Source organism: Vitis riparia, chromosome 6, assembly GCF_004353265.1.
Source record: "Vitis riparia cultivar Riparia Gloire de Montpellier isolate 1030 chromosome 6, EGFV_Vit.rip_1.0, whole genome shotgun sequence".
In the NCBI taxonomy this organism is placed as follows: domain Eukaryota; kingdom Viridiplantae; phylum Streptophyta; class Magnoliopsida; order Vitales; family Vitaceae; genus Vitis; species Vitis riparia.
Window position 1 is genome coordinate 5,363,719 of NC_048436.1, and position 16,429 is coordinate 5,380,147.

The 16,429-nt window shown below is 37.5% G+C and overlaps 1 protein-coding gene across 3 annotated transcripts in view; it reads right to left on the reverse strand.

Annotated features, from left to right (window-relative positions):
• Window positions 1-676: 676 nt before the first annotated feature.
• LOC117916712 (rho GTPase-activating protein 7) overlaps window positions 677-16,429 on the reverse strand; it is a 45,433-nt gene continuing 29,680 nt past the window's right edge. For all 3 annotated transcript variants that reach the window (XM_034832860.1, XM_034832861.1, XM_034832862.1), the window contains exons 14-22: window positions 14,374-14,721; window positions 10,283-10,332; window positions 8,779-8,839; window positions 8,599-8,682; window positions 4,650-4,763; window positions 4,388-4,557; window positions 4,230-4,299; window positions 1,542-1,745; window positions 677-1,292 (exon numbers count right to left, since the gene is read on the reverse strand). In XM_034832860.1, coding sequence (XP_034688751.1) covers window positions 1,074-1,292; window positions 1,542-1,745; window positions 4,230-4,299; window positions 4,388-4,557; window positions 4,650-4,763; window positions 8,599-8,682; window positions 8,779-8,839; window positions 10,283-10,332; window positions 14,374-14,721 — 1,320 coding nt within the window. In that variant the 3' untranslated portion in view covers window positions 677-1,073. The remainder of the gene's footprint in view (window positions 1,293-1,541; window positions 1,746-4,229; window positions 4,300-4,387; window positions 4,558-4,649; window positions 4,764-8,598; window positions 8,683-8,778; window positions 8,840-10,282; window positions 10,333-14,373; window positions 14,722-16,429) is intronic.

The window sequence follows — 16,429 nt, forward strand, 5'->3', positions numbered from 1 at the left end:
AATATTTTTTTTAAATGTATTTTATAAATGATTGTCTTAAAAACGCTTTTAAAGAAAATAATTCCACTAAAAATACTTCGAATAGAAGCAATCAAACGCACCCTTAACCGTGGTTGCTTTCAACCTTTGATCTTGATAAATTGATCTTTTACATAAATAAATAAAAAAAGCCTTTAATCATTGAAAAAAGGATCTCTTGCACAAGCATTGATTTGAAGATTTTCAAGTGTTAAGCCCCATGCAAAGAACACCCATTCTATGAAAATTTCTTGAAGGTTTACTCAAGTCCAAAACACCTTAGAAATAAAGCTCTCTTCTTTTATATATATGTATGAGACAGGATGAAGCAATACCCAACCCCCCTCTAATCCGATACAAGTTTTCATTTTTTTTTTTTCCTTTGATATATATATATATATATCAAATTCCCAATCCCCACTAATTTATTTTTATCCCAACCGTGCTTAACCTTGTCATCCCTGCTTACAAAGTTGAGAAAATAGGAGCAAAAGTAATCTCGTAACCTAGCCAAAAGAAAGGAAAATTTTGAATTCCTATCTGATGTGTGTTGGGGAGACCACAAAAACCAATCCCCTTTCTCTACAAAGTTGAGAAACTAAATTCAATTTTAGATCATTCTTCTTTATAATATGCTCATAACCTGGATCATGGTAAGTGAACTAAAAGTCTACTGAATATAGAATACAAGAATGGTTGGGAAAAGTTTGGTGTCCTTGAGAAGATGTTTGTTGAATAAAATACAAACCCAACTACTATTGACACAAGAAAATACTTATACAGTCTGAGAAGAAAAAATAATGATAAAGAACCCAAAGAAATAAAAAGGAAAAGGAAAGCCGACACCTGCCCACATCAGAAATCCGACCACATTCTCAGTAGGAAAATTAAAAATAAAATATGAAAAGGAAACAAAGGTTTGGTGAGGAGATGGTGAATACTAAGTAGAGTACATAAGATTACAGGGGATAACAGGCTATATGCAATGGTGCAAGGATATACAGACAGCAAGATATTGAGCACTCGTTCTCATGATCTTCCTCTTCAGTCTTCAGTCAGTGCCATTGTGGGGATGGTGGTTTGTACGTAAAGCCTTGTGAAGATGTAAAGCCTTGTGAAGGCGTAAAGCCCTGTGAAGATGTGCTGTAGTTCAAATCAAGGTTGTGGAGCTGTTCCATGAGCTGAGAACGTCGTTCCTTGAAGAAATCAAGACGGGTTGTCAATTCTACCAAAGCTGAAGATGCAGTTGATGGTTGTCTGGGATAATCCAACACCTGCAACCGCATGCACAGGATCAGAATCAAGGAATCGTTTGAAATGCAGCAATTCAGTGGAAATATTACAAAATAATAGAGAAATAAGTGATGATAATAATTTAGTTGAGAACTTCAAGAAATGGTTCAATTTCATATTCAAATCACGAAAAAACAACCCATGGTGGAAAATAATAAAAATCAATCACTTGTTAATTCAAGAACAAGACCACGATGCAGTGCAGGTTCAATCAAAGTAATAGATCTAACCTCGGCTGCTCTTGAGGTGGAAGGCATGGAAGCAGAATCAACAGCACAAATATCATCCATGGAAATACTCGTGGATGCCTCGGTACTTCTGGAATCACTGAGGTTAGATGAGTCTAAAAATTGCTTCCGAGAAGACGGCCTGCTGCTGCCGGATGCTAATACATGTCCCTTGATATTCCTCCAATCTGATCCCAATACACTCTCCTGTAGCAAAAATATCACAAGGATCAGGTTCAGATTGGAGTAGGCACAGAGATGAGCATTGATTACAGAGACCATTTTCCACATAAAGAACAAGTTTAAATAGACAGCCATCAAATAAAAAACAAAAAATCAATTAACAGTTCCAAAAATGAGGCTGCTCTGCGGAGAGTGGCTCCCATCCAAAACTGAGTTCTTTTAATTGTTTATGCACTCTATGACCTCTGCATTAGCTATTAATCAAGTGGAACAAAAATGAACATTTCACACAATCAGGAGGAATTAGGCAAGGAGAAACTTTTATCTTGCCCCTTATATGTACCAAAGTTTTATCTCAATGCTGAATATGGACCTAGTTCACAGAAAAGAAAGTTAATCAATTGGCATAAAAATACCTGGCCAAATTGCAAGGTAGCTAACAAAGTTTCCAGATAATGTTTTCATCTTTCTATTTGCATGTGATGCTTTGACTACCTATGAGACTTCAACAGATATTCCTAATAGATATTGCAAACACCGCAACAAAATTCATTTTCATAAACCCAGCAATCTGCATTCCTAACATGTTTAAAAAAACTGTTGCAACCCTAAAGTGACAGCTATGCTTTTGGTCAAGTGATGACAACAATGATGATCCAAAAGCAAAAGATGATAAGAATATAATAATACCAATTGAGTCAAAGTAACTTGCATAGGGAAATTAAAATCAATGTTTTAAAAATCGGACCGGACCGGCTGGTCACCGTTCCAGTCTGGTCAATTGGACTGGATTGGGATTGAACCGGGGTCAGACCGCCTAAACCGGCGGTCCAACCGGTGAACCGAACAAACTAGTCGGTTCAAATGATTTTTTTTTTTTTTTTTTAAACAGCATCAAAACGACATCGTTTTGATGCTTCTGTCATCAAAACGACGCCATTTTGGAGTCTTATATAAGAAAATGAAAATCTGAAAAATCCTAAGCCTGCAACCTCCAAAGTCCAACCCTCCCCCCACAGCAGCTACCAGCCTGCCGCTCTGCTTGCCGCCGACGCGCCGCGGCCCGCAACACCCACACAGCTTCCGCCGACGTTGGAAACCTCCCCACTCCCCTCCCCTCCCCCTCCCAGCTGTAAACATCCCACACCCCCCGGCCACCTGTAAACCCCCCACCCCCCGCCCGACTGTGAACGGAGGAAATGTGAAAACGCCCTAATCAGGTGCCCTTCTTGTTCCGCTGTGGCACTTTGATCAGTTCAATCAGAAATTGAGAAAAGAGAGGGAAAGAGAAAGAAACGGAAAAAGAAAAAAAAAATTGCCATTATTCATGCAATCAGTTTGGTAGTTTCCTTTTGAGGGTTCAATTGCAAAGAAAAAACTCTGCCAATTGGGGTTCAATCAAAATATCTAGTTTGATATTTTTCTTTTTGGGGGGTTCAATTAGTTTGGTAGTTTGACTAGTTTCTTTACGGGTGAAGCAATCATAGGAAATAGGCATTTTAATTTGAATGTGGGAGCGATGGGTGATGGGATTGGAGCCAATTAGAATATGGCAAAATATCAAATTTCTTGCATAATAAAATTTAGATAGAATTTATTAATTTTTTAATTTTTAATAATATAGTATCTATTTATGGCGTCACTGGTTCAACCGCCGGTCCAACCAGTGAACCATGAACTGGTAACTTTTCCGGTTCAATGACCGGTCCGGTTCTGAAAACATTGATTAAAATACAAAATCGCAAGGTTTTATATCAGAATCCTAAACTTTTGAGTCAGCCTAGTACAAACCAACATCCAAGCATGGCCACTTTAAATCCGAACTGGATTTTGGCATAAAATTTCATTTGCAATCTGATTGTATCCTTGTTTTGTTTCTGAAGCTTTTTTGTTCATTTTACCTTGCAACCGCCATATGTATAATACATGGCCATCAAAATCATATAATAAACCACAAAGCACAAAGCATGCTGAAGTTCTATGGAATTAATCCATTCCTAGAAAAAAGGTTGTTCACTTAAAAATGCCAATTAGGAACCACAACAACAATTCTGTTCAGGTTTTCTCTATTTCAGCATAGACTGAGTTTGGCTATTGAAGCTGAAATCCTAGCCCAGCTAGGAGAAATTTCTATGGGGATTATGAATCTTATACTTGGGAGTAACTCTTCCACTGTTATTTCTGGGACTCCACTAGGAGCAAGGCCCCATGATGATATGTTCCTTGGACTATGAGATATTAAGGATCTATATAGGAATACAGCAACCACTTTTAGGTGGCATCTCAGATCAGATATTCAGATGATAGATGCGCTAGCCAGCATTAGAACTCTTGAGGCTTGTAGGAAACTGTTTTTCCATGTGTGTTTATATGCATGTTGGCAAGAAGATACATCTTTGAACATCTCTAACACAAAGAAACCAAAAAATTACCTTCTCAATCTGAAACCTGAGGGCACATTTTAACCAACCAAGATAGACAAATAACAAAACAATTTTAAAGACATACCTCAGTTCTTTGTTTTCTTTCATGATTACAAAAAGCAAGGGTCGTGTCAAAATCCTGCTGAAGAAATTTCCTGCCGAAATTAGAAACATTGATATGTTAGAAAATTCGGAACAATCATAACAAGCAATCAAAAAGATGTCATAACAGGGTCATCTCACTGTTGAGAACTGTGGTTTTGCACATTTTGATAACGGTCACATGCATCAGAGAGGGAACCGTAGTGATGTTGTCGTTGCTGATTGAGCTGATGATGCAGTTCTGCAACTTTCTGCTTCAACCGGGCTACATCTGCTTCAGCAAGAGCAATCTCCTCAAGTTCAGCCCTTGTCTTCAGATCAGCATGAGCCATAAGAATAGTATTAGATAAAGCTTTTCAACCATAAAAAAGGACACTTAAATTCTGCTAAGAACTGTACAAACCTTGGAATCCATACCACGTGAGTTGGAAAACTGTCCAGAGGGCATACTCAGACCAACCTCTAATGCAGCTCTAAGATCTCTTTCAGCTTGCAACTGCTCTTGAAGTCTTGAAACCTATATCAAGTCGTTTACAAGTAAGCAGACACATGCAAAGTGGAGTGAAATAACATAAGTTTTTTCCCCCTTCTGCAAGTTAAGGGAAAGTACATAAAACTCTCTAAAACCATAATACATTTGCACAGTTGACAGAAGATTACAGAAAACCCCAAGAAACTACACCCATGCTAAGTACTTGTTACCACACTTCTCTGGACCTGGATTGAGAGCAAGAAGGGAGGCTATAATAGCTGTTTTAATTGTTGGAGACTAAGGCCCAGTTTAGATTGGCTTCTAAGAAGCTGACAGCTCTTGTTTGAGCTAAGTAAGAGATTTTATACCTGTTTGGGTGATTTTATTAGAAGAGTTTATGACTTAAAACTGAGCTTAATATGGAGATCAGGAAAATGTTACCTCACTTAAAAGCACTATTTTGGCTTATACAAGAAATTATTCCATGTATAATAAAACTTTTATAATACAATATTATCATTTTAGAATTATGATTTTGGCTTCGACTTTAGCTACTATTAAATCCAAAAAAAAAGGGCCAAAATCCTAGTGCCTTAAAGTTAATAATTTATGAATAATGAGATCATTACAAACTTTTAGAACCTCATATTTTAGAAGTATCTCAAACTTATATCACATTACTACATGGTACTAGAAAAACACAAACTCAAGGTAGAAACACTAATATGCACAAACAAATAATCCATTTTACATATGTATGACTATAAAGGTCCAGATACCTATCAAGATATTTCCTCTAGTCCTCCAAGTGGAGATAAGGATGCTAGTTTGATTATTTTTATATTCTAATGTGAAACAGGTTGTGTTTAAACATTATATGCTATTTACTAAGTTAAACTATATGGAAATTTTATTTATTTATTGTTTTTTACAGTTAAAAGTAAAAAATTTATACGTAGGTGGAGGTGCCTGACAAAACAAAGAGGTTGCAGCCCAAGCATACAGGATGTGTAGAAAGAATGCCCAAGGCAAAGACAAAGACCACCTTAAGTCCTTAATAGATGGTCCAAAAAATCAATAATTGAGCCAAAGTTAAAAGAGTTCTCTTCACAAATAAGTCTTTGTACTTCCATTGCATATGCCTCCCTCAATGCCTACAAATAAATCCAGAATCTTAGCAACCTCAGCCCATGACCATCCTCTAATCTCAGCCCATGATAATCCAACTCCAACCTTAAATAAATTCACATCTCACTCCCTCTATGGCCTCTAGTGACCTATCTAATATCTATTTAACGTCGTTAGCTAAAGAGCATCGATCAAAATTTAACTTAAGGCTACCCTCTTGGAGAGGCCTCCACTAACATAAAGACATCTGTTCAAGCTAAGGACCTGATATGGATTTTTTTATCCCCTGAAGCAATCACTAATACTGACCTCCTTTAGGTAACCAACAAACGAGAGCATTTATTTTATAAGGCTTTCCAAATAAGCATGGAAACTGCTAATGATAATGTAAAAAAGTCAGAAGTAGATTTGGGTCTAATTTGCTGCTGAATTAGAGGAAGATTAAATCAGAGAACAAGTCAAAGATTTTATAGATTATTGCTACATTTGAAATTTTATTTCAGTTCATATATTTTAGGCAGCCTAGATTTTCCGTACAGTTGTTCCCTTTCTTGTATATTTTCGGTACTCTTTAAATACCTTTGTATATACCAATTATTCATTAATGAATGTGGACAACAGATTCTCTCAAACATGTGTTCAAAACTGATAATCACTGGTAATGCATTTAGATGTAAATTGGGATTTTCTATTCAAAACCCAATATCTTCCACCAAGGAAGACAACATATACACTTTCTCCAAGAAAAGAAAGGAAGTTATTTCTTTGACTTTCAAAGTTCCAAGAACGAATGCAAGTTTGAAATGGGAATATCCCTCAATCTTGAGATTTTAAAAAATGAGTTCAAGAAAAGCTCTATGAATAATGATCTCCAATAATCTAATCTCAAGCCCATTTCAATAATGATCTCATATGAGACAACAAATCTTAGTAGCCTAAGGAAATGCTTTCCGCAACAACAGAGGGAGTGCCTACTTCAATGAGTATAATCCCAGCCACTATTTTGCAACAAGTACTTACTTTCAATAGTGTAAGACATGAACAACTCTGTGATTTCTTGAGACACAACCATGTTCCCATCCCATGGCTCTTGTCAAAGGACCCTTGACTTGGTATTAAATGACTTCCCTCCTCTAACTTGTTACAAAATTTGTTCCAACAACAAATCCAAAATTTTTTAAGCAACAAAATTCATTTCTTAGGGAAAATAATCTTCTTTTTTTAAATCAGAAACAAGATAATCCATCACATTGAACTTTTTAAGTACAATGAAGGATAAGAAGTCCTTCCAAGATTTACAAAAAATTTACCCAAAAGGAAAAGTAAATCTTTACCTCCATATATAAACAAAACAAACCGTAGATCTTATATAGGAAACTGAACTGAAGTACAATGCAAAGCTGTACAACACATCTCAAAGGGCACCAACTGTTTAGTCCCTTGCTTGACTAAATGATACGCTTCTTGGTTAGAAACATCTCAAACCGCTCGCAACATCAATAATTTGACCTATCCACCAATCATACTTCTATGGACCTATTTCCCTCTTGGGCACCAAAGAAATGACTCTAAATATCTCAAATCTTTAACTTGCAATAAACACTCTAAAAGAACTTGAATCTCTACCTCAACAGTTATACCCTCTCCTGCTAGTTTAGAAAATTCTCCCAGTACTATACCACAATGGTCTCTAAACACTCATCCAGTTCCAAATTGTTCTAAGTCACCTAAGAAACAATATTTAACCTTATTCCATGCTAACTCCTGGTAATGATCACCAGTCATTTATGGGGATAATCCATTTTTGAAAAATCTGATAAGCAAATCTGCAACTCACTTTCTTTGACCAAACAACAACCTGAATAAAATACTAACTGTAAACAAACTAATAAAGGCAAAGTTTCTTGTTCAATTTACACTAGAATCATGCACAATTTTTCATCATAGGTACTGATAACAAGGTTCTCCTAAATAAATTAATTTAATATATCAAACAGCTTAGAACGGTACAAGTAGAGACTAATTTAATATAGCCATTCAACAAATTGAGTATGGCATGTTATGTATTATATGCACATTAGTTTAGACAGCATACACAACCGGTAGACTCAGCAGCTTGACTTACATAAGAATTTAAACATTATGGTTGGAGGTATAAACAGGAACCGTACAGACCACTATTCTAGAACACCAACTTGAGAAAGATCAAAAAAGCTTAAGGCTTATGCACTGTTTAATGGGTTCAAGACAACAAGGCAATTCAACACTGCTAACACCTATGTGAAAGGTAAGTCCAGGAATGTAAGCAAGTACAGCCAAGAATTCATTAATCCTCTAAGGACTGTCTGATTGTATTTGGAAACATTTTCATCCTTATAACAATAATAAACACCAATTCTCCAAAAAAAAAAAAAATTGAAGAAAAAAGTGGGGCTGACAAGTATAATGGTCCACAAGGATTGTCAATGCTCTTGCCTTTTTCTCCTTTAATATCACACACACACACAGATGACCATGTAGATAGGATGTTTGAAGAAATTTCCAATCATAGAATCAAGCACAACTTCATTCCTATTAATGTAAAGAATAGATAAAACCCTTCCGGATATTAGTGATTTAACCAAAAGCCAGAAATACAGAGAGTAAGAATAACTAAACTCATGCACTGAAAAAAAAAAAACAGCAAGCTGATGAAACCAAGTAAAATTAAAGAAGAAAAAAATGGAAATATTTAATTGGGAAAAAGCCCTACATCTTGTTCAAGTGCCAAACGTCGCTCATGCAAAGCTTGCTTCCTTCTCTCCAAGCTAGCCTGTAAAATTGCATTTCCTCTGGCCTAATATAGACAACAACCAAATCATCTTTAATGAGAAGACCAATATTCAATATTCTAAGATTGTATGAGGAACTGTTTCCATGAAAGAAATGATACCTCCTTGGCAATTCTGTGCCGCAAGTCATTTTTTGTAATCTCAAGCCTCTGAATAGCAAGTCTACAAACAATTCACCAAATTCAATTATCAAAACAGATTCACAGAAAAGTAAGGAACAAATCAGATGCAATGAATCAATATTAAAAAAGGGTTGCTACAAAATTGAATAACAAATTCTAACAAGCTTATAGTAGACAATTTAAAGCCTTCCTCCAATTCCACTTGAAATGACAAGGAACTCTTAAGCCTTTCTCCAATTCCTCCTGTGAACTTGAAATGACAAGTTGTGAAACCACTTTCATCATCCTCAGAAGAACCCAGACAAACCCAAAGAATGAGAAAAACAAAATCCACATATTTCTCCAAGCAGAAAATAGATAAAATCAGACCCAATCACTCATTTATTTTGCACATGCAACAATGATTGACTAAAATTAACCCCTAAGCATAAGCTGGTCAATTAGCCAAAATTTTCTCCTGCATTACTGAACATTAAAAGAAGCCTCTTTAGGAGACCCCAAGGACTTCCAAATCTCCCCCCACCTTAGAATCATTTAGTCACTCCATAAAAGGGTTCACTGTCTCTAACTCCCAGTCATGAAATTCCCTATTAAACGTCAGATCCCAATGAGATTGGACTCATCCACAATGACAATCTGCAACTCTAGCATCTCTGTTCTCAGCAATAGAAAACAAATCCAGATATCTTAATGTCAGCAGTCAAGAACACATCATTCAGCATAGTGAATGCATCCTCTGATTATCTCCCACCATGTAACAAAAGAATTGTGAGGTCACCCTCAACCAAGCACTCCTGATGGTTTCCCATGGCAGAAGCCCAAGTAGGGCCGAGACCAGGTTTGAATACTCCATGCTATCCACCCATTGCTCTCCTCCACAAACTATCATTTGCCCTTGTAAAGCACAACCATCATTTTTCAACCAACACTTTAGCACACAAAGCTTCCAACCTATACCTAGTTATGGTCAAACTCCCCACACCCCAATTCACCAAATGCATATTTTTCTCCTCTAACCCTCCCAAATGTGATATCATTGCAATTTCTAAACCATTTAGCACCAAAGCATGCTCATCAAAGTGGCATACAATACACCAAGAGGCTTCATGGGAAACTGTTAATGAAATATGATAACGGCACAACAATCCACTATATTCTTAGTGATTCTTCAAAGTTTGCATTTTTCACTATAAAATGAGCATATATAGCAACATCTGAAACAGGCATGATCATGTAGTGCATATAGTATTAATAATCTTACCCCTGTGCACATATAAATGACTAGTTAATTGATCCATGCACAAGTTGATCCAAACATCACCATTCAGACTTTCCAGCCTCAATTGAAGATTATTTAGTTCTTAAATAGCATAAAATAATGGATTGTTTCACATCTGAGCATTTTATATGCATGCTGCATAAGCAGTATAAAAAGTGTATATACTATTGAGCAAAATATTAACATAGACACTGAATATCTTACTCTTCTTCCCCAGATGAATCAACTGATTCTGTTGATGGTGTCTTTCTAGCCTGCATAAAATAAACATGAATATCAGATGTCTAATATTATATATACACTAAATAGCAATGGTCAATTTACCCCCCTGAGTTGTACAGAGTCTTTGGAATCCTCATTGTGTTGTCTCATAGTGTTAATGTCCAGCTGCTTATTTAGTTATAGTTTGGTGTACGTTCCACTTACTTTGTCTTCAATCAGGTTATATATATTTGGAAAGATTTCATATTCTTACTAGTTATTAATTCATAACAATAAAATTATTGCTTCTGATCATTAAAAAAAAAAAGTGCATTTCAAAGTGCAGCACAGTTGAAACAGAACTTGAACATCACATGTTCATGTCTCATGCAAACAAACTAATAAAGCTGCTATATATCATGAAACAGTTAACATACTAAGCCTAAGCATTTCCATCCACACAAGAAGTCAAACACTCTATACTTTCATGGACACTTCTAACAAGCAAAATATGCATGTTGCACATGTGTGAAAGTATAATGCATTTCAAGGTTTTGTCATAGTGGTACTAAGCACTAAAAGATTACCATTGGCCCAGTCTCTGATTTCTAATTTATCAAATTGCTAAATGCAACACCATTTAGACCATGGAAACCAACAATTTACACAACAACAACAACAACAATAAAAAGAATAAGTATTATAACTAAAAATGATAACAATAATAATAGCAATGGCCTAAGAACAATCATAATAAGAAAAGCTTTGGGCTTGTCCAATTTTGTGGTGGAGGGGGATTTTGTTGTTATTATCTCATGAGTGGTTAAAAAGGAAAGAGGTTCATGGAGACTTGATGGGTGCCCACACCAAATATTCAATATCCTTACAGACTTGGAATGCTCCATTCGAAAGGTTCCTCCTCACTTAGCTAATCAAGTGGTGAATGCACTATCTAATGTTTGTTTCAAATGTTGTTTCACTTTTTGCAATCTCTCCCATTTGTTCAGCTATATGGGCCCATGTAAAGGAATCCATTCCCTTGTCTAGATCTAAATTAGTACACTGTGGAAGGATGTCTCTTCCTTTTTAATATTTATAATTAAGAAAAGATCTATTGTTTTTTATCAAATAATAATAATAATAATAATGACTACAACAATAAAAACAAGGAGAAGAACAATGAGAACAAAAACAAAATAAGAATAGCAATAACAATAAGATAATAACAAAAAATAATGATGATGATGATGATCAATGAATCAGGTTGCCCATGAAAATAAATCACAAATTTCAATGGTAAGACAAGGAAAAGGGTGGGGACTTCAACACCCCAAGGGACAAAGAAGACCAAACAGGCATGAAGGCTCTATAATTACCAAACAGAAAGAAGAGAGAAGTAAATGTTACAAATTAAAAGAAAAACTGTCACTGAAAATGTCCAAAATGCTGAGGAAATTAAATGTTTCTGTGGAAATATGGGATTATGATTTGTAATTAAGTGCCAAGATTAGAGGGATTGTGTTAGGATACTTTCTATTTTTATGGATGAGAGAATCTCTCCTAATTAGTTATTTTATTTTTTTTTTGATAAGCAAAGGCACAAATATATTAAAAAGGGAGCTTGAAAGGCAACCCAAAGTATACAGGGAGTATACAAGAGAGACCTAAAACAAGCAACAAAAACACAAACACTTACCGGCCCTCAACTGGAACCCAACCAATCCACAAAGGAAAACAAAGATAAAGGGCCTACACCTATAGAAGAATTAGTCCAGGATAAGAGGTTACAAACAAATGAGTTTTTCAATCTTTGAGTCGACAAAGCCTCGTTATCGAAGACTATCCTATTTCTTTCCTTCCAAATTGTCCAAAATAGACAAAGAGGAGCTGCCCGCCAAACCTTTCTTTGATTCTTATCCTTGAAAGAGACATACCAACTTAATAGAATGTCTCTCACCGAAAACGGCAACACCCAATTGACCCCAAAAAGAGAGAGCAAGAGGTCCCACAAAATCTTCGTCTTAGAGCAGTGAGCAAGAATATGGTTTATCGATTCCTCTTCAACGCAACACAAGCAACATCTATTGGCTAAGATCCAGCCCCTCCTCTTAAGCTGATCTTGAGTAAGGACCTTCTCCCAAGACGCTTCCCAAGCAAAAAAGCTCACCTTTGAAGGAACATACGGACTCCAAATGATATTACCCGGAAACGAGACTGCACCGCTATGCTCAAGGGACTTGAAAAGCGATTTTACAGTGAAAATCTCGTTTTTCGTCCCTCTCCACTGCATCCTATCCTCCCCATCAGCCTCCAGCCTCTTCCCTTGAATGGACGATAAGAGTCTCTCCACTTCCTCCACCTCCCAATCGTTGAAAGGTCTTAGGAAAAGTGGAGACCACCCTCCCACTTCCCCCATTGGATCCCAATAGTCCGCAACCCACGCATCTTTAGACCCCGCTAAATCGAACAAAGAGGGGAAAGCCTCACAAAGGGGGGTATTCCCGCACCAAATATCTTTCCAAAACCTCACCCTTTTACCATCCCCCACCGAGAAAGATACATTATTGTGCAAAAGCAGCCCTTCCTTGCTGATTTCCTTCCAAAGCCCAACCCCATGGCCCTCTCTAGCCCCACAAGTGCTCCACCCTCCTCTTTCCACCCCATACTTCGTACTAATAATAATCTTCCAATAAGAATCTCCTTCAACCGCATAACGCCAACTCCATTTACACAAAAGGGCTCTATTAAGATTGGATAGATTTCTAATCCCCAATCCACCCATCTTTTTATGAGTACAAACAACAGCCCACTTAACAAGATGGGGCCTCTTCACCAACGCTCCCCCTCCCCAGAGAAAATCCCTTTGAATTTTCTCAAGTCTTAGCTTAACCACTCTTGGCATGCGCAATATTGACATAAGGTAAGTTGGCATGCCCGCCAAAGTACTCCGGATAAGGGTGAGTCTTCCTCCCTTAGAAATGAATTGCCTCTTCCACAAGGCAAGTTTCTTCCTCATCCGCTCTTCCACTCCGTCCCAAACCTTCACCGACTTATGTGAAGCTCCCAAAGGGAGTCCCAAATAGGTGGAAGGGAGAGATCCCACCTTGCAGCCCAGCTCAGCTGCCAGCAACTCAGCATTCTCCACGCAACCCACCGGCAATATCTCACTTTTGTTCAAATTGATGCGCAGTCCGGAGGTGGCTTCAAACCACATTAATAACCAACTAAGAAAGGCCAACTGCTCTTGAGAGTCATCACAGAAGACCAAAGTATCATCGGCAAACAGCAGGTGCGTAACTTGGATTCCGCCGCCTTCCCTTCCCCCTACCCTGCAGCCTGAGAGAAAGCCCCCTCTCACTGCTCTATTGATGAGACTACTTAAGGCCTCCATTCCTAAGACGAAAAGGTAAGGAGAGAGAGGATCTCCTTGCCTTAACCCCCTAGAACTCCGGAAAAAACCGGAGGGAGAGCCATTGACCAGAATCGAAAACGAGGCAGTGGATATGCACCAACTAATCCACCCAATCCATTTCTCCCCAAAACCCATTCTTTGCATTACCGAAATCAGAAAATCCCAATTAATCCGATCATAGGCCTTCTCTAAGTCCAATTTACACAATATCCCACTTTCCTTTCTTTTCAGCACGGAATCTATGACCTCATTAGCAACTAATGAGGCATCAAGAATTTCTCTCCTAATTAGTTATTGTTTCCTTAGAGATAGTGATTGTGCATATTATATGGCTTAGATTAGGAATCCCACTTGTATATATATAGGTCACTTTGTATTCAGTTTTGACAAAAGAAAAAAGAAGAATATTTTCTTCAGTTACTAATTAAAAGAAAAAGCCTCAGTGAAAATACCTAAAATGCTACAGAAGGAAAAAGGTTAACATGGGAAAGAGAGAGAGAGAGAGAGAGAGAGAGAAACCGTGTGCACAATTAAATTTTTGAGGGAAATTTCCTGAACCCTTCCAATCAAACAACCCCTAGTTAATAGAAAGTTATAGAGAAACAGATACAATATCAGTGGATAAAACAACTCAGCTTTTAATATAAAATAGAAGATGGATTGAAAAGAGACAACTACTCACCGTGCTTCTTCCCCAAAATGTTGATCGCTTCCCATTAGGATTTGAGCTTGTAAGTTTACCAACTGCCTTCTCAGCACCTGATTCAAGTCCAGAGACAGGCAGAGGAAGCCCAGGATCCATTGAAGCCAGAATCTCCCCCATTGATCTTTGAGATTCAACAGCTGGTAAAATGCTCGGACTGTCCATCTCATTAATTGAGCTTTCACTTCCTTTATTCTGTTTATCTTGTTGCTCAATAATTTGAATATTCGAGTCCCTAACTGGTTGAGAATCAAGTAAATTTGAATTCACTTCTGAAGCACGATTATCTGTAGGTGATCCAACATCTGAATCATCACCCCCAAATGCCTGCAAGTTTATAAAATGAATGTAAATGTCAATAAAAATTAACAAATACAGTGACAAAAAGCAAAAGATAAAGGAATTGACACACCATCAATTTGCCACCTCTTTTATTCAATAAGTACAACCACAACTTCATAATTATAGAGATGCAGAAAATACTGGAACAGACCATTACATGCTTGGAAGTATATCTGGAATCCATTTATCCATCAGAACAATATTGGCTGTCAGACCATAGAAACCTCCCTCCCTCACAAGCAAGAAAACATTATAGACACTGAAGCACGCTACCTCTAAAAACCTGAACACCAATGAGGGGGGAGGAAGTTCCCCAAAAACTCAAGAGATGAAGAGGCTCTCCTATTAATCAAGCTATCAGCCTCCCAATTAGCTACTCTAGGCTTCCAAATAAAGAAAACAACATTCCCTGGCATATCCTACACTCAATGATCATAAAGCCACAGTCCTGTCCTTTCTGTGGAAGCTGATGAGGTAACAAACCAATTGCATTCCCCACATCCAGTGAACTCTGGGATCCTCCCCCTTCTGTGGAAGCCTAAGAAATAATTATCGAAGAGTCCCTCTTCTACCAAGATTTTTTTTTTAAGTAAACACAGAAAAAATATATATTAGAAGAAAGGGCGCCTTAAGGCTGACCCAAAGCATACAGGGGTATACAAGAGGTGCCAAAAAGCAAGAACAAAAAGAAGAGGGGATTAAAAAAATCACCAATCCTCATCTAAAACCCAACCAATCAAAAAAGTTGATTAAAGAAAGAGGTCCTTCATCTATAATCCACTTAGTCCAAAGCCAAAAATTACATACAAAAGAATTTTTCATCCTATGAATTGAAAGCTCCTCATTTTCAAAAGCAATTCTATTTTTTTCCTTCCAAACCACCCAAAAAAGACATAAGGGGGTTGCCATCCACACCTTACTACGCTTCTTACCCATGTTGATACCATGCCAACCAAGAAGAGTATCTCTAACCGAATAAGGAAGGACCCACATCACTCCAAAAAGAGCAAACAATAACTCTGATAAAACTCTGGCCTTGGTGCAATGAATTAGAATATGATCAATAGACTCTTCTTCCGCACAACAAAGGAAGCATCTATTAGCTAAAGTCCACCCCCTCTTTTTAAGTTGATCCAAGTTAAGACCTTACCCTAAGAGGCTTCCCAATCAAAAAAAAACCCACTTAGTAGGAACATAAGGACTCCATATGATGCTCTTTGGAAACTGAACAGCACTTCTTGAATCTAGAGCACTATAAAGAGATTTGACAGAACAAAATCATGTCCTTAGTCTCTTTCCAAAGCACCCTATCTTCCAAATTAGGATTAAGTCTCCTTCCTTGTATTGTCACAAGTAGCCTCTCCACCTCCTCCACCTCCCAATCATTGAAGGGCCTAGAGAACCTAAGACTCCAACCCCCTTCCTTGCCCGTTGAGTCCCACAACTCCACTAGCCAAGCCACTTTGGAAGCCACTAAGGCATACAAAGAAGGGAGAGAATCACAAAGAGCAATGTTCCCACACCATTTGTCTTTCCAAAATTTCACTCTTCTACCATCCCCCACAGAAAATACAACTTTGTTTTGCAAAAGAGACCCTTTCTTCCTGATTTCCTTCTGAAATCCCACACCAAACCCCTCCCTCACTTCCCTAGTACACCACGCCACTTCTTCCTCCCCAAATTTCCTACTAAT